At 57.2% G+C, this 18,080-nt stretch overlaps 1 protein-coding gene across 11 annotated transcripts in view; it reads left to right on the top strand.

Moving 5' to 3' along the window:
• TNK2 (tyrosine kinase non receptor 2) overlaps positions 1–15,896 on the top strand; it is a 40,761-nt gene extending 24,865 nt beyond the window's left edge. For 10 of the 11 annotated variants that reach the window (XM_037033720.1, XM_037033719.1, XM_037033718.1 and 7 more), the window contains 12 exons: positions 464–616; positions 1,123–1,400; positions 2,783–2,909; positions 3,320–3,466; positions 3,551–3,645; positions 8,555–8,749; positions 10,155–10,246; positions 11,267–11,311; positions 11,976–13,324; positions 13,425–13,520; positions 13,677–13,804; positions 15,114–15,896. In XM_037033720.1, coding sequence (XP_036889615.1) covers positions 464–616; positions 1,123–1,400; positions 2,783–2,909; positions 3,320–3,466; positions 3,551–3,645; positions 8,555–8,749; positions 10,155–10,246; positions 11,267–11,311; positions 11,976–13,324; positions 13,425–13,520; positions 13,677–13,804; positions 15,114–15,120 — 2,712 coding nt within the window. In that variant the 3' untranslated portion in view covers positions 15,121–15,896. The remainder of the gene's footprint in view (positions 1–463; positions 617–1,122; positions 1,401–2,782; positions 2,910–3,319; positions 3,467–3,550; positions 3,646–8,554; positions 8,750–10,154; positions 10,247–11,266; positions 11,312–11,975; positions 13,325–13,424; positions 13,521–13,676; positions 13,805–15,113) is intronic. The other variant, XM_037033714.1, reaches the window with a different exon arrangement.
• The last annotated feature ends 2,184 nt before the right edge of the window (positions 15,897–18,080 follow it).

The raw sequence follows: 18,080 nt of genomic DNA, 5'->3' as shown, positions 1-18,080 counted from the left end.
CCGGGTCCCCACACCCAGGTCATGACACAGAACCTTCCCAGCGCATGGGCCTCTCCTGCCTCTTCACCGAGTACCTCTTCCTCCAGGGAAGCCACTCTCCCCACTTCGGTCGCCATAGATTGGTGTTTTGGCATATTTAAAGCATTTTTTTCTACACTAAAACTTTTTAATATTTTATTGTATGACGTTTCAATACCCTATCATACTGGTCAGTCATCTCTTACCTAATGGTCATTTATTTAACCTGGGCACTCCCCCAGGGAGGGGAGCCCAGCTGATAGCCTCTGGGCATCAGAAGCTGCCCTTCCCCAGCCAGGCCAAGGAACCCGTGACTCGCTAACCCACCCAGATGAGCAGATCTGAAGCTGTGATGTTTGAGCTGAGTTGGAGGGAGGAGCAGGTTGGCTCAGAGTGTTGGGGGCTGCAGCCTGTCCTGACTCCCCACAGTCTCCATTCTGGGCAGGTGAATGTGGCTGTGAAGTGCCTGAAGCCAGATGTGCTGAGCCAGCCAGAGGCCATGGACGACTTCATCCGGGAGGTCAACGCCATGCACTCGCTTGACCACCGGAACCTCATTCGCCTCTATGGTGTGGTGCTCACGCCACCCATGAAGATGGTGAGCACTGCATGTGGGAGGGGCCTGTGGTCTCTGGGACTGAGGTCCACCTCCTCTCCTTCCTGTGCTGTGGTGACTCCCTTCATCCTGACGAAGGTCAGAGGTCCCCCAGATCCTGCTTTGGTCCCCCACCTGATGTGACAAAGAAGCTCCCAGGGGCCTAGCCCGATACTGACCGGGTTCCTTAGAGCCCATGTCCATCTCTGTGTTTTGCTTGTATCACTGGTAGAGTTACACCTATGGGGGAAGCTGCTCCTAGAGTTTCATGTTTGGAATTTCTGACATGAGCCTCTTTGGGCTGCTTCTCTGGGCCTTAGTTTTTCACATTGCTTAGAGGGAGAGGCTTGGGAAGCAGTGGGACTTCTGGAGGTCCCCAGAGGGAAGGCCAGGGTGCAGCGTGAAGCTTGACCTGGCAGGCCTTGAGGAGAGGCCTGGGCGCCCCGCATCGGGTGCTGAGGGAGGGGCGGGGCTCAGCCATGCTGATTCCTCCCACCTCCTGGCCTCAGGTGACAGAGCTGGCACCATTGGGATCGTTGTTGGACCGGCTTCGCAAGCACCAGGGCCACTTCCTTCTGGGCACTCTAAGCCGCTATGCCGTGCAGGTGGCTGAGGGCATGGGCTACCTGGAGTCCAAGCGCTTTATTCATCGTGACCTAGCTGCACGCAATCTGCTGTTGGCCACCCGCGACCTGGTCAAGATTGGGGACTTCGGGCTAATGCGAGCACTGCCCCAGAACGACGACCACTACGTTATGCAGGAGCATCGCAAGGTGCCCTTTGCCTGGTGAGGGGCAGGTGCCCTCAGCTCCCAGGGCCTCGACCCCACCCTGTCCTACCGAGTCCCCCTTACACCTAGCCTCAGAGTATCTGAGGCCTTTATACCCACAGCAGCCCTTGTCTCTTCCAGGCCTGAGGTGCCCTTCTTGTGTTCCCATTTATGCACTCATTCATCCAGGAATTCTCATGTGCCGGGCACTAGAGTACACGGGGGTCAGTGCCCATGGGGGATGCATGAAGGCTTCCTGGACAGCTCAGTGTTAAGCTCTTGAAATATCTGGAGAAGTTAGCCAGGCAGAGACTGGTTGGTAAGCATGTTTCCGGTAGAGCTGGTGGCAGGCAGGGCCAGGCCAGGCTGGGCTTTGTTGACTGTGAGCAGGAGTGTTCACCTGTACACGAAGAGGTCCTCTGCTGTCGAAGGCACTCCGAGAAGGGTGGTCAGGAAGTAAGGAGCTGGTCCACTTCAGCTTGCCAGAAAACCCTTCTAATCCAGGTTGTGTGGTCACCCTTCCAAGTAAGAAACTTTATACCTCGGGGACCAGACACCCCGGATTGTGCCTGTCATCCTGGAGTAATTAATAGCACCTCCTTTCATACTCAAGGATCCTGGTTCAGATGGTAAATTATAAGGCCAATTGTTTTCATGCAGCCCCCTGAAAACAGCTGTGAAGTGAGCAAATTTTTATTGTTATTTCCCTTTCACAGATGAGGAATATGAGACTTAAGAGATCTTGAGTGACTTTCTTGGACTCCACCCGCCTCTGAGTGGCAGGGCTGGCTCTCCCTTCCCGTGAGCGTGCCTTCAGCTCCTCACGCAGAGGGGCTTCCCCCTCAGTCTCTGCCCCAGCCCCCGGACACCCCTTTGCAGCCTCCCTGTGGCGACATTTGTTCTCCTCACCCAAGGAGCAGTGTGCAGATATTTGGACACAGCCAGTGTGACTGTTTCCGCCCATTTTGGTTCTTTCCCAGGCCCTGTCCAAATTTCCCGCCCACACCTTCCTGCTGAAATGACCCAAGTGCTAGGATCCTTCCCCAAATCTGGAAGTTGTCGTCCTCCCACCTCAATGAGAGAACAGCCTGAGCTGCATCCCTCTCCCCTCCCAGAGCCTCTGACCTTCTTCCGTCCCTGCTTTCCTGACCTGGCAGCTTCACCCTCTTCCCGCTCCAGGCCGCATGTGGGTCAGAGACCTGAGCACTGGTGGTTTTCTCCAAGTCTGTGTACGCCCTTGTTAAGACACCCGCCCTTCCTACCATGTCCCTAGTGCCTGCTGTTGAGCCTGGCACATGGGGCAACAGTGTGCTTGTTGAGTGAGCATTTTGTGTCCTTTGGGGCTGATGTGGGTTGGGGTGCTTTGAGAGGCCTTCTGTTTGACCCCTGCCTCTGCCCAGGTGTGCTCCGGAGAGCCTGAAGACACGCACCTTCTCCCATGCCAGTGACACCTGGATGTTTGGGGTGACACTGTGGGAGATGTTCACCTACGGCCAGGAGCCCTGGATTGGCCTTAATGGCAGTCAGGTGAGGGCCTGAAGATGCGCTCCTTACGCGGTGGGTGGGGGTTGCTTTGATTCCTGGCTCCCAACCTGGCCCTGTCAGAACTGGCTTTTGTTGTCTAGTCTTGTACCCCAGGCTCTGTGTGCATGTGGCCTCCTAGCGCTAAGCAAAGTGAAGGGAGAAGGGTCTCTAGCAGTCAGGAGAGGGGTGGGTGGGGCCTGCCCCCATTCTTAGCCCTTGCCACAGCTCACTGTCGGGAGGCCGGACCTGGGGGTGGAGTCTGAGGCCTGGGGATAGGCCCTGCCCTCAGAAGGCCTCTTTTGGGGGGTACAGGCATGGCAGCCCAAAGCTCCAGTTGTTCTGTAGGCTGGAGGGAGGATGGGAAGTGAAGATTTGGGGGCTCTGCTTGTCTTCAAACTGCACTCCCCCTCCAGATCCTGCATAAGATTGACAAGGAAGGGGAGCGTCTTCCCCGGCCTGAAGACTGCCCCCAAGACATCTATAATGTCATGGTACAGTGCTGGGCTCACAAACCAGAGGACAGACCCACCTTTGTGGCCCTGCGGGACTTCCTGCTGGAAGTAAGGGCAGGTCTGCCTGCGGGGGCTTGGGTGTTGAAGCAAGGGTCAGCCCCAGAGTGGGAAGTGACCTGTCTCTACCCTCAGGCCCAGCCCACGGACATGCGGGCCCTTCAGGACTTTGAGGAACCAGACAAGCTGCACATCCAAATGAATGATGTCATCACTGTCATCGAAGGCAGGTAGGGATCAAGGGGGCTGCACCTGCACTGCCTTGAAGGGTACGGGGTGGAGGGGCTACCTCAATGGTCCGCGTGGCAGCACACAGGCTGTCGTGGGCCTGAGCTGGGCAACAGCAGGGGAACAGGCCTGGGTCTGCGTCTGACTGGGGTCAAGTATGTAGGTCTGTCACTTAGAGGGACTCTCCCTACCTAGTGCCGCCTCCACCGCCCTTTTCATACTGGGCTCCAGCCTCAGCTGTGTGGGTCAGGACCCAACTGCCTTTGTAGTGAGGCAGCCAGGCCGTGGGGCCACAAATGGAGATGCTGGAACTCCCAAACATCCTCCTCTAGTCCTCGCCCTGCCCTTCTCTTCCCACCTCCTCCCAGGATACGGGTTCTGTAACTACACATCTGGGTGCATTTTAGTGCCCCCAAAGCAGCTGCCCTTCTTCCCAGCAGCCTCCACCCTTCCACTGAGTCCTTCACTGCTTCCTCCTAGGGCTCCCCTCCATTCTCGGCTGGGCCTCTCACCTTGGCCTCTGCCCTCAGGCTTCCTTCTCCTCCTGGTCCTTTCCTCCCCTTCACACCTGGCCACGTGTGTCTGCCTATGGACAGCATCTCCTGCATCCCATCTCCTACTTCCAGCCCCAAGGGTTCTTGCCTTGGAGCCCCACCCAGCGTTCACCCCGCCCTCTGTTATCTGAACCTCGGAGTGTCTGAGGAACTGGCTGGGGCAGGGCAGGCTTGAGGTGCTGTTGTGGTCAGTGGTGAGCATGGACAGCCAGACAGGGAGGGAGGCAGAGGAAATTCCCTGTGGTCCAAACTGCTCTGATTCAGAGCCAGGCAGGGGGGAGGGCAGGGGCTATTTCCCAGCAAAGCCCTTTCTCCCTGGACCTCAGGTTTGGGGGTCTGGGCCTTTGGTTAAACCTCACGCTGACTGGGGCTTAGTGACTTGGACAGCCTCTGGGTTTGAGTCAGTGATGAGGTCGGTGCTGGACCCCAGGCTGGCAGTGGAAGAACGTGGCCTGCGCCTGCTGTGGCCCCAGCACCTCTCCCTAGACCAGGGCTCCCCTTGCTTTGGGGCACAATGTGGGGGAATAAGAATCACGTACCAACAAGTCAGTGGCAGTGGATGGAAGCAGAAATCTTCTAGGGTGAGGCCTGTGGGGCGGGAAGGAATGTGGTCTGTGTTTTGGAGCTCAGGGGCCAGGGATTATACTACAGGCCTGGCGCTTTGGAGAACATCCTGGAAATAGGAAGATGAGGACGAGGGCCCCTCCAGAGGTACATGGCAGGACTGCAGTCCGGAAGTCTGGGCCTGCAACTGTTCTCACCTCCAGGAGTTTAGGACCCTGATCCCTTTGTGCCCCACGGTCCCCAGTTAGGCCTTCCCTCCTTCCCCTGTCCCTTGCTCTCGGAGGTTCTGTGTGCCAGGGCCCAGTGTTCCCCAGGGGATGACTCAGGAGCTCCTTGTGTTTCTAAGGTGTGAGTCCCAAGCTGGCGCCCTGGATCACCTCTGGAACAAGGCGGGGTGAGGGGTAAGGGAGGCGTCTGGGGTCACTCCTCCCAGGTGGCTGTGGGCATGCCCTGTCACAGGCTCCCTGCCTTCTGCTAGTGTGTCACAGGCTCCCTGCCTTCTGCTAGTGTGGGCTTGCTGGGCCCCTCCTCCAGGGCCAAAGCCCACTGGGGCCACAGTCCCTGGAGCTTCTCAGGAGGTGGGAGGTGAGAGACAGGAGGCCGTGACAGCTGGTGGGCTTTGGGGGTGGTCCTGTGTGTCAGTAGTACCAGGGCTTTCACTCTGCCCCCTCATTTTCTCGGTGCCTGAATGTCTCTGTTTGACAGGCCCTGTTTCCGTGTATCTGGGTGGATGGACTGTGTGTGTGTGTGCGTGTGTGTTCCTTTGGGTCTGTGACTGTATGTGTGGTTGCTGGCTCTTTCTCCATCTCCTCCTAGCCAGGCTCAGCTCTCTCCATATCTGCCCTTTTCTGTGAGTCTTGGATTATTTCTGATGGAAGCTGTCTCCTGTATCTGTTTCCTAGTCCAGAGTCTGGGAACCCCCTTGCTCTGGCTCTGGCTGATTCTGCAGGTTCAGTGCTTCTCCCGGCCCCAGGCAGCAGGCAGACAGGCACGTTGATGTTCTGTCAGCCACACTTGTGAGATTTGGTCTAGACTTGAACGACGATGACAGTTCTTTTCCAGGGGTCTTATTTGGAGGATGAGATGGCTGGCAGCACTTATATATTCTGTGTCTACAGAATTGGGAAGGGGGGCAGAGGTTTTGGAATCTTTGTGCAGGTCCTTGGCCTGACCTGGTCCCTGGAGCCGCTGATTCTTGTTGTGGGCGGAGCAGGGGAAGCAAGGGTCTTTATTGTTCCTCAAGCAGGGGCTCCTGGGACACCCAGAAAGCGGTGGGTGGGGTGGTGTTTTGAGCAGAATGTTTACACATTTGTCAGCCATTTCTGGACCACCTTGGGCCAGAACGGGCACAAGGGGCTGAGATTTCAGAGGCTGGTTCCCAGTCGAGCTGGGACCACCTTAGCAGTTCTCAGCCCAGACCTTGGTTTCCCAGTTGCTGCTTCACATTCTGCTTGTCCCGGGATGCTGACAGGAAGCGGGGAGTAGAAAATTCTTGCTGGGGGTACTGGGCCCTCTTCTCACTCTCCTAGGAACTGCCCCTGTGCCTGTGTGTGTCTCTGCTGTCGTGACTGCTGGGTGGCCTGGTGGGCCGGACCCTGGTGGTGGTGTTGTGGAGGCTCTGGCTTGTTGGTGGACAGGGAAGGGAGGGTGTGGCTGGTGCATGCTGTTGGGAAGGACTGGGCTTGTCCTCTCTGGGCTGCTGGTACCTCGGCCGTGTTCAGCCCCCTGCCTCAGAGGGAGATAGGCGTGCAGTGTGATGCAGCGCTGGCCAACTCATTGGCTCTCTCAGGATCACATTTGAGCCTTGCCAGGCCCATGTGCTTGGGGTGCAATTCCCAAGGGGCTTCTTTCTCTCACACACATTCTGCACTCTGACTGCCCCTCCCAGGAGCAAGGTGTTTTTGACAAGTGGTGTCAGGACCCCGTGCACCCGCAACGAAGGGAGGTGGGCTTGGTATCCCCTCTTGCTCTCAGAAGTGAGTCCAAATCAGGCTTCTATGGACGGAGTTTGGCTGTGTTAGCAAAGGGAAAGGGGCGGGGAGAGTGACCTCCTGCCAGTCTGGCTTTGCTCAGGGTCCACCCAAGGAGGGCATGGTCATGGCCTTGGACATGAGTCCATTCTACTCTGTACTGTGTCTCCACCTCAGCTGTGTTTCTCACCCAAGTTAATGAGCACCTCCGAAGAGGTGCAGGGAGCAGAGTCCGGCATTCAGCCCTGGGGCTGATGTCTGGGACAGTTCTGTGGCGGGGCACAAAGAACCCAGGGAGCCGGCGAGTGTTGGGGGGAGCAGCAGCAGGGTCCCCAGTGCCAGGCGTGCCTCCCCAACTTCCTCACAGCGGTCCTCAACCTCAGCCAGCCCTGGGGTGGGATAGGGGAGCACTTTTCTCCTTGGAATGGCCCTGCAATTTTCGTATGGGCTTTTTTCCCTTCCTGGCTGTTGTCCTCACTTCTTCCTTCCTTTCCTGCCCTTCCCACTCAGAGGGTGGTAATCTCAGGGTTGCTGTGTCTGTGGTGGGCCGGTCAGTGGCCTTGTTTATAAGAAGGCTGAGTTCTTCTCCTTCCCTCAGCTTACCTCTTGGATTCCCAAGGGCTGCTGTGCTCATGGGGTTTGACTTTTGGTCTCTAGAAGAGGCTGTTTGGGGCTCACGCTGCCCCAGTGGGTCACATCACCTCACATCAGAGAGTCCAGGTGCTCAGTCTCACCGCCTCCTCTCAGCCTCCAGTCCAGCTACAGTTTTCTTTACACTCCTGGCCGTGGACAGGAGACATGCAGGTGGGGGACTGACAGAGCATGCAGCTTGGTGTCACATGTGTCCACAGCAGTGTGTGCCTGTCACCACCTCTGCCTTAGCTCAGGTTCTGCCCATGACATCAGGGTGAGGGGTCCCAGCCGCCGATGCAGGAGCCTCATGCCCTGCTGGCCTTTTGGCGTTTGCAGAGTCCAGGAAGGCACTCTGTTCTTTTTGCCATCCTACCCCTACCCCCATCCCCACCCAGGGGGCTTAGGCTGCCTAACAGGTTTTGTGTCTAAGGTCAAATCAAGGTGCAGCTGGCCCAGCCACACTGGGAGGCTGTTCCCTCCTGGATGCCTTGTTGAAGATGGGAGGCAGGCTCCTCTCAAGGAGGGGGGGATAGTGCCAGGGCAAGGGCCCCACAGCCCTGCCAGGTGCTACTAGAAGACACTGGGGATACACAAACTGGTGACAGGAAGTCGCGGGCTCCCCCAAGTGGTTCCAGATGTGTGAAGAGCTGCATGTGGTTGGAAGGCTTGGCCTCAAACCCAGTGCTGAGGCCACGGTGCTCCCTGGGGCCCTTGCAGCTCAGAGCTCTTGGAACTGGGCTGAAGAGTGCGATCAGGTATCCAGAAAAGGACTGGGACCCAGGCTTTGCCAGGGGAGGAGGGAGATGGGGTGATACTGTGAGAAAGGCACTGGCTTTACAGACTGACAACTAGGTTTGAATCCTGGGTCTGGTAACTGCAGGCAAGTCATGCCACTTGTCTGAACCTGTTTTGTTTTTGTAAACTTTAGGAAAAGCTGTCCGACCTACCTAGGTAGCTTAGAGTAAGGCGGTATGCAAAGAGCCGAGCCCTGTACTGGGGGAGCAATCATGGGGCTGCTGGGAGGAGGCAAGCTGATGGCAGAGTAGCCTCGTCCTGGGCCTTAACCCTCCTGTTTCTTTCTCCTAAGGTAGTTAGACAGCATAGCCAAAGATTGTGGTATGGAAAGAGTGCTACTCTTCGGGGCCGTCCTACCACACCCTGGCGTTTACCATGTCATCTCTGTTGGGCAGGGCTGAAAATTACTGGTGGCGTGGGCAGAACACTCGGACGCTGTGTGTGGGGCCCTTTCCTCGAAATGTGGTGACCTCTGTGGCTGGCCTGTCGGCCCAGGACATCAGCCAGCCTCTGCAGAATAGCTTCATTCACACGGGGCACGGCGACAGTGACCCCCGCCACTGCTGGGGCTTCCCCGACAAGATTGATGAGTGAGTACTGGGCAAGGCCCCACCTGGGGCTCCCAACCAGCAGCCCCTCCCTGGGCACGCAGGTTCTTTCAGGCTTCTAAGGCCCCTGTTACAACCATGGGGCAGAGGGTCTTTCATTGCCCAGCTGTTTTCCCTGTAGGCAGAACCAGACTAGGAGCTTCAAAGGAGGGACCCACACTCCTCTCTGGTGGAAAGACCCACAGGGGCTACAGCGTTAACCCCACACACACTGGCCTTGAGCAGGGGGCCTTGAGCAGGGGCCTTTGGAAGTTCAGTAGGAAAGCTTTTCTCATGGCCACCAACATTTGAGTGTCAGTTTCCCTTCTCCTAGTAGGGAATTTGGGACATGAGAACTTACTGGGTCAGGCCCAGGGGTCCAAGACCCTGAGAGCAGTCTCTGCGGGGAAACTTCGGAGCTAATGTTAGGCAGCAGCTCAGCGCTTTGCCTACCTCTCCCTCTGTACTGGGGATAGCCGGGGTGGGGGGTGGTTCCAGTCTCCTTTAAGTGAATGGATGAGGTCATTGGGGTGCAACTGGGGAGGACACAGAGAAGACTCAGTCACTCTCTGGGGGCACCGCCCCAGAGTTCTATCTGGAAGCTCTTGGGGCCAGGCTTCCTACCTCTCTACTGCCCTAGGGGCTTCCAGACCCCTGCTCTCAGCATCCTTGCTCCTCTGACTTCTGACACGTGTTTCTGCCCTGAGGGACATGGCGAAGGAGGTCCTTCACCTCCCACGGTGCGGGGAGGGCAGCCTGTGTGTGGCTCTTGCTCACAAGAGCCAGGTGAGGGCCCTAGAGTCGGGGTGGCGGAGCACCAACACCCTCCCGAGGAAAGCCGGGTGGCCTCTGCCCTGCTGCCAGTGGCTGTGGCCAGCCCCGCCCCATTCCTCCAGACTTTAGTCAGCCCCAGTGACTAAGTCCCAGATCTTGACAGTCAGCACAGGGGTTTAGGGTGAACGGGGAGCAGGGCAGGTGGCTGTACCCCAGGCAGTGGGGCAGAAGGATGTCTTCTGCCCACCCTGACCGGGGAGTGTAGCCGGATGCCTCTGGGCCTGGCAGGAGGGGCGAGAGTGTGCCAGCAGGTGGCTACTGGCCGTGGGTTGGGGCACCGTGGGGGTTGCAGAGGGCCAGCTCTGCCCTTGTAGGGTGTTCTCTGAGCCCCTACAGTCCTAGACGTTTGACTCGTAGCCAGGAGTCCTTACTCTGCCCTCTCTCCACAGTGCCCTCCCCTGGTTACAGCTTGGCTCTGCAGCTTGGGAGTCAGAAGTCTTGTGCTTCAGACCCATGTCTGCAAGGGGCTGAGGCGAGGCGACCCCCCCAGATGCCTGACCCCAGGGGACAGGCCCAGCATCTCCTCCAGAGGTTTCCTCACCGCCACCACTGCACACTGCTTCTCTCCCCACAGACTGTATCTGGGAAATCCCATGGACCCTCCTGACCTGCTGAGCGTGGAACTGAGCACCTCCCGGCCCACCCAGCATCTGGGAAGGGTGAAAAGTAAGCCCCCCCACGCCACTCCCTGGCAACCTCTCGTTCATTGGCTGCCCAGGGGTACTGCCTTCTCGGGTCAGGCCTGAGCCAGCTGTTCTGGCTCTGTGACGGCTGGGTCAGGACGGCAGGGGGACAGCTGGGTCAGGCTCCTGCTGGGTGTAGGGTGGAAGATGAGGGCAGCTGTACCCGCCGAGGTGGGTATCTGGTCAGCCCTGCATTGGCCTGCCTGAGCTCTCTCCGCCCTCCTCCTTCCCGCGGTGCTCGGAACCTGGCCTTCTTCACCCACTCTAATCCTGCTCTCCCGTCCCAAGCCAAAACCACCCCACGGGCTTCATCTTGGCCAGGAGCCTCATCCACCCCCTGGATCCTGGGCCTATCATTCCGGAACNCCCTCCTGACCTGCTGAGCGTGGAACTGAGCACCTCCCGGCCCACCCAGCATCTGGGAAGGGTGAAAAGTAAGCCCCCCCACGCCACTCCCTGGCAACCTCTCGTTCATTGGCTGCCCAAGGGTACTGCCTTCTCGGGTCAGGCCTGAGCCAGCTGTTCTGGCTCTGTGACGGCTGGGTCAGGACGGCAGGGGGACAGCTGGGTCAGGCTCCTTCTGGGTGTGGGGTGGAAGATGAGGGCAGCTGTACCCGCCGAGGTGGGTATCTGGTCAGCCCTGCATTGGCCTGCCTGAGCTCTCTCCGCCCTCCTCCTTCCCGCCGTGCTCGGAACCTGGCCTTCCTCACCCACTCTAATCCTGCTCTCCCGTCCCAAGCCAAAACCACCCCACGGGCTTCATCTTGGACAGGAGCCTCATCCACCCCCTGGATCCTGGGCCTATCATTCCGGAACACGGTTTCCCCCATCCTCCCGCCCCATTGCTTCCCATTGCTCTTGGGTTTGTACGTCACTTGCCCTTACTCACTGTGCTCTCTCTCTCTCTGTCCATGCTCTGCCCTCTGTCTCGCTCTGCCCACCTCCCCTGTCCTCTCTCTGTTTTGCTCTGCTCCCCTCTGCCCTCTGCATGGCCCTCCTGCAGGGGAGCCTCCACCTCGCCCGCCTCAACCTGCCATCTTCACTCAGAGTAAGTGGGGCTGCTCTCGGTGCCTTGGCCCCCACCCCCCTCTCCCTCTCTCCTCTCATTTCTCTTCCGGAAGGTACAGAGCCCTGGTGGTTGTTTGGGTGGGAGGAGCAGTGAGCTTGCACTGCTGACCTGGCCTAGCATACCCTCCTCTCCTTTCAAGCCTCCCCCCTGCCCCCCCCCAAAAAACATGGGTGTCTGCCTCCCTCCACCATTGCTGGGCCTGCCTTAGTCTCTCTGGGACCTGCAGAGGCTGGGCTTTGTGATGGTGGGTCGGGAGCGCCTGTTGCTCTTGACGGTGGGGAATTGCCCGTTGCCCCTGCCTGTACTGCCAGTGTGCTGTAATGGGGTGGCGCTAGGGGTCACTAACTAGGGGCAGGGGCCTTTGGGGTCTTGTGCTGATGGAGGGGCATCAGAGGCAGGAGGGCGTGGGTGTCATTTGCTGGAGCTGAGGTGGAGGCTGGGGTTCACCCTCCATGCAGAAGGCTGACAGCATCCAGAGAAGGCTCTGCCTGCCTCGTTCCAAGGGGTTGCTGTGCACTGAGGATGTAGTGCCTGAGGGGTCCCCTGGGGAGTTGGTGGGAGACATTTGACTTTCTTCCCAATGCCACCTTTCTGTCCTCCTACCTGACCCTGCCTCTCTGTGCTGGTCTCCCCTCCATTGCAGAACCAACCTATGACCCAGTGAGCGAGGACCAAGATCCCCTATCCAGTGACTTCAAGAAGCTGGGCCTGAGGAAGCCAAGCCTGCCCCGTGGGCTATGGCTGGCGAAGCCCTCGGCCCGGGTGTCCTGCACCAAGGCGGGCCGTGGTAGCAGTGGCAGTGAGGTCACACTCATCGACTTCAGTGAGGAGCCCGTGGTCCCCTCCCCACGGCCCTGCGCACCCTCGTTGGCACAGTTGGCCATGGATGCCTGCTCCTTGTTGGACAAGACCCCACCACAGAGCCCCACAAGGGCACTGCCCCGACCCCTGCACCCTACGCCTGTGGTGGACTGGGATGCATGCCCACTGCCACCACCTCCCGCCTACGATGATGTGGCCCAAGATGAGGATGACTTTGAGGTCTGCTCCATCAACAGCTCCCTAGTGGGCCCAGGGGTCCCTCCTGGGCCCAGCCAGGGTGAGACCAATTACGCCTTTGTGCCTGAGCAGGCTCGGCTCCTCCCTCCCCTGGAGGACAACTTGTTCCTCCTGCCCCAGGGGGGTAGCAAGCCCCCCAGCTCAGCCCAGACCGCAGAGATCTTCCAGGCGCTGCAGCGAGAGTGCATGCGGCAGCTGCAGGTCCCAGCTGGCTCACTGGCGCCCTCCCCCAGCCCAGTGGGAGATGACAAGCCCCAGGTGCCCCCTAGGGTGCCCATCCCCCCAAGGCCCACACGCCCACGTGGTGAGCTGTCTCCAGTCCTCTCAGGGGAGGAAGAGATGGGGCGGTGGCCTAGACCTGCCTCCCCTCCCCTGGTGCCTCCTCGGGAACCCCTGTCCCCTCAAGGGTCAAGGACCCCCAGCCCCCTGGTGCCACGTGGCAGCTCCCCGCTGCTACCCCGGCTCTCAAGTTCACCTGGGAAGACCATGCCCACCACCCAGAGCTTTGCCTCAGACCCCAAGTATGCCACACCACAGGTGATCCAGGCACCTGGCCCACGGGCTGGTCCCTGCATCCTGCCCATCGTCCGAGATGGCAAGAAGGTCAGCAGCACCCACTACTACCTGCTGCCCGAGCGCCCACCCTACCTGGACCGCTACCAGCGCTTCCTGCGGGAGGCACAGAACCCCGAAGAGCCAGCCCCCCTGCCTGTGCCCCTGCTGCCCCCACCCAGCACCCCAGCCCCTGCTGCCCCCACTGCCACTGTTCGGCCCATGCCCCAGGCTGCCCCAGACCCCAAGGCCAACTTCTCCACCAACAACAGCAACCCAGGGGTCTGGCCACCATCCTTGAGGGCCACTGCTCGGCTGTCACAGAGGGCCTGCCCCGGGGTCAGGCCAGAGGCTGGACGGCCAACAGATAAGATCCAGATGGTAAGCACCAGGCCTTGCAGTTGGGTGAGGAGGGGCAGGAGCCTGAGGGCCCAGAGGAGTGGGCCCGAATGGTGCTGACCAGGTGGGCGGGTGTGCTCAGCTGCAGGCCATGGTGCATGGGGTGACCACAGAGGAGTGCCAGGCGGCCTTGCAGAGCCACAGCTGGAACGTGCAGAGGGCCGCCCAGTATCTGAAGGTACCACCACCTCCTGCCCACTCTGGTTTGCAGGGCCCCTGAAGACCGGTTCTGCTGTTCCCTGTCACTCCTTCCCCCTCTCTGGTTCTCTGCCCCCACCCTGGGCTGGCGCCCTGTGGTGCCATACGCCCCATGGCACCACCCTCCGCTCCTCAGGTGGAGCAGCTCTTTGGGTTGGGCCTGCGGCCCAGAGGCGAGTGCCACAAAGTGCTGGAGATGTTCGACTGGAACCTGGAGCAAGCTGGCTGCCACTTGTTGGGCTCCTGTGGCCCCGTCCACCACAAGTGAGTGAGCCCCCCACCCTGTCACCTCCCTGTGCCCTTCAGGGTGTCCTGGAGCACACCATGCTAGGGAGAAGCTCAGCACCTCCGCAGGCCACACACAACCAAGAGACACAGGGCTCCCCAGCTGGGAGGAGAGAGGTTGGGTACCAGACAGTGGGGGGTGAAAACAGTTTCTCCTGAGCCTGTTTATGTAGACTTTTAGTCTCAGGGTTCAAATGGAACTAATGAGTCAAAGAGGCCCATTGGGGCCTCTGTGGTTACAGGGGCCTTGCTTCCCTGCCCCCCCCCTCCACCCTCCACAGCGCCCTGAGCAGCTTCCAGGGAGCAGCAGTTCAGGACCCAGTGATTTAAATAAATATTTCTGCCCTGGCCAGGTAGCTTGCTTGGTGAGAGCGTGCTCCTGTTAACGAGGTTGTGGTTTTGATCCCTGAACCGGGCACTTGCAAGAACCAGCCCGTGAAGGCATCAATCAGTGGGACAACAGCTCGCTTGCTCCCTCTCTCCCTCCCCCCAACCCCCCGCTTTCCTTTCTCCCTCTAAAATCAGTAAAAATACACAGCCCTAATAAATATTTCTCATTTCTGCATTTCGTAGTTCAGTTTTAAGTAACATTTAATAGTTTTAGTGCCTTTTTAAAGGAATAACCAAAAAACTTACTACTTTCCTATAAATAATGGAAGTATATGTGTATATATAACATAGTAAGTTATATAAATAAGATACAGTGATATGTAGTATAAATATATTTATGAAAGTCTTATCAAGTCACAAAGTGCTGAGATGGGTGGGTTCTAGCTCCACTCTGGGAGGCGCTGGTGGGCTGGGGGGTTCGGAGCCGCTGGGCTATGGCGGCGAACAGTGGAGGGTGGGACCCAGCGCTGGCTCAGGCACAGTGCGAGCTCCGCATGCGTCCCGATCTGTCAGGGCCTCATCTGTAAAATGTGTGTGAGTGACAGTGCCTGCCTCACAGACGCGATCAGAATTAATGAGGGATGCATCTGTCACCCTGAACAGCAAGTGTCTGGCACACACCATTAGGAAGTTCTTACTAATTTGCATCCAAATAAACTTAGGCTTTGCTAGCCTGTCACCCTTGGATACTGTAATACACAATCCTGCTGCTCTCTTATTTTTAGTTCTTAAAGAAAAAAGGCATCCCAGGATGTAAGTTCCAAAATCATTGCCTGGCCTGGAACTACCAGTTTTCAACCAACTTGCCTGTCACGGAGAGGCCTTCCCACACTGGTCAGTCCATCCTCTTGCATCAGCTCCTGTTGATGGAAAGATTTTCTGGTTGTTTCCCCTTTAGGCGCTGAGATGTCTGCAGAGCCAGAGGTCTGCCCTGGAGGAATCGCTTGAGCCTGTCCAGCTGACAGGGTGGGAAGATGGAGAACCCGCTGCACCCGCTGTTCCTACTGGCAGAGCGAGGCCAAGGCAGCAGGAGGCTGGGAGCCCTGCCTTGCCTGTCCCTTCCTCACCCAGCACTGCCCCTGCAACTTCAGTTCGACTCACGGTGCCCCAGGCCTGGGTGCAGGAAGTTGCCCTGAGACGGCAGCCCCGGGGGGGCCTCAGCAGGGCCTGTGGCTGACCTGCCTGTGGCTTCATCCACTCTGGTAGGGCCTGTGGCTGGAGTGTGCCCCCAAGTCCTTCTGACAGGAAAGCCAGGTTTGACCCTGGGCCAGGAGGATGTGTTGGCCACACCACAAGGTGAACCAGCACAGGGCTGTCTCTTCTCCAGGGAGCCCTTGGCAGGCATTTGGGTGTCCAACAGAATGTGACTTGTGGCCTCACCATGGACAGTGGTTTGGGACATGGCTGGTCTTAAGATCTTGTGCCTGGAAGTAGCCTGAGGTGGCTAAGGAAGCAGTGTTGGTGCCGGATAGTTCTCTGGCTGGGACCAGGGCCCAAGGCCCCAGGGTTGGAAGGAGACCAAGGGGGTGGCTGCCCCGGAGAGATCCTAGTGCTTCCTCTCACCCAGCTCTTCCCTGTGCTGTTCCTTGTTTTGCCACCAGCCTCTGTTGCCAAAGTTGCTGCCCCAGCAATGGATATTTGCTTCTTTCAGAGAAATAAAATTAGTTTCTATTTTATGTTACTCATTTGTCCCTGCGTATCTTTGCCTGTTGGTCAGCAGCCTGAGTGCTCCCCAGGCCACCACCATCTGTCCAGAGCAGCAGGCCTCATAGCACCACCTGTGGACAGAGGGAGGAAGTGCAGACCGGTTGACCTAGGGGTTTCCTGCTTCCTGGGCCGGCAGAGGGGCAGAGGCCCCACCAGGTGTGGTCACTGGCTCCCAGTCCCTGCGTTTTTGCTCCAGAGTGCTGTGTCAGGCAAGATAGAGCGCAGTAACTCAGCTGGAGCTGAGCCAAAACTTTAGTAACAAGGAAGGGTTCAGTATGTATAAGTCTTTTAATTTTGTTTTTTCTGACGAACTGACGTTTTACATGGTTCAAAATTCTGAAGGCACTGGGGTATACAGTGAAGTCTCCCATCCCAGCTGCCCAGCTCCCCTCCCCAGAGGCCGACTGAATCATTAGTTTCTCTCGTGTTCTTGTTTTTTCCCTTCAGAGTATTTTGAAGCGTTCCCCAGCCCCTGAAAGAGCTTCCTTGTTGTTTAGGGTTACATGGATGTGTGGATGTACCATAGTGTATTTAACCAGGCCCCTTTTGGTGAAGGGATATTTTGTTGTTTTCCAATCCTTTGCAGCTGCAACCATTGCTGCAGTGAATGGCTATGTGGGTTGCTCCTCACTTGCACCCGACGTGCAAGTCCTAGGCAGAGTGTGTGCAGTAGTGACGCATCTTTCGGAATTGCTCTCCTGAGTGAAGGTTGGTGCAGTTGTCCCAGCCACTGGTGTGTGAGAGTTCGGTTATGTTTTATGGAGCTTTCTGGTTTTAGCCAGTCTGACAAGTGGAAAATAGTGTCTCTCTAGCTTTAATTTGCATTTCTCAAATGAATAAATGAATGAAGGCAGGGTAGTGAGAAGCCAGGGCAAGTGGAATAGAGGAATAGACAGCTGAACAAAATGGCCAAGCATTTTATAGCCAGATTGACAAGGTCACCTCCTTGGAGATAACATCTAGGCCTCAGTTGCATTTCAGCTTCAGACCCAAACAAGCAGAACTAGCTGGGCAACGCCAGGACCAGCTGCAGTGACTAACGACCCCCTGCCCTGGCACCGACCAATCAGAGACCTTGACCCTGAAAGGACACACCTGGAAAACTGATGAATGTTCTGCCTAGACCTTCCCTAAAATTCCTGCCTGTAAGAGATAAAAGCCTCAAGACAGAGGACTCAGCATGGCTCTCCCTCTGGGGAGCAGCTGGAGCCGTTGCCTTCTTCCTCTCTTCTTCCCCCCCGCAGGCATGCCTCTCCCAAACTTGATGGGCAGAAGTATCTCATCCCAGGCTAACCCCCTGAATCTCTCTCCCCAGGGGTCAGGCTAACTCACTGACTTCTCAGTGAGTTACGGCAGCCCAGCATAGAATCTCTCCTATTGCTTCTACCCTAGGCTCTTTCTTGTCTCACTGTTTCCAACTTTAATAAACATACTCATTGTCACCTGGACTCGTGAAATCTTTCCTACACAACATCAATAACCTACACACTACCAGGTGGCTGTGGGCAGACCTGCTCAGGACCAGGGCCCCCGTTTGGTAATAGAAGGAACGTATAAAAAATTTTAGTTAGGCCATTTATATATTTTTTTCTTTTTTTTTTTAACATTAATGTGTGGTTGCCTCTCCCACTCCCCCTACTGGGGACCTGGCCTGCAATGCAGGCATGTGCCCTGATGGGGAATCGAACCAGCGACGCTGTGGCTCGAAGTCCAGCACTCAGTCCACTGAGCCACACCAGCTAGGGCAGGCCATTTATATTTGCTGCGAGTTACCTGTTAACTCGTAGCAAAGGAAATATAAATCCGTGGCCCCTTAAAACTTAGATTATTGCTCTGGTTGGTGTGGCTCAGTGGGTTGAGTGCCCTCCTGCAAACCAAAATGTTCCTGGTCTGATTCCCAGTCAGGGCAGATGCCTGGGTTTCGGGCCAGGTCCCCAATATGGGGCATGTGAGAGGCAACCAGACATTGATGTTTCTCTCTTTGTTTCTCCCTCTCTAAAAATAAATGAAATCTTTAAAAAAATTAGATTATTATTCTCTTTCTCACTGGTTTTTAGAAACTTAATGGATCAAAGAAATTAGTCCTTTTGGGCTTTGCCATATTATCTGAATTTTAAGAAAAGAGCTCAATCATAAGAAACTAAGACGATGGCTTGGA

Source organism: Sturnira hondurensis, unplaced genomic scaffold, assembly GCF_014824575.4.
Source record: "Sturnira hondurensis isolate 20B ecotype Veracruz unplaced genomic scaffold, ASM1482457v3 Scaffold0021765, whole genome shotgun sequence".
Classification (NCBI taxonomy): Eukaryota; Metazoa; Chordata; class Mammalia; order Chiroptera; family Phyllostomidae; genus Sturnira; species Sturnira hondurensis.
Note: the sequence above shows the minus strand (reverse complement) of the source record. Positions and strands in the feature narration are given on the sequence as shown.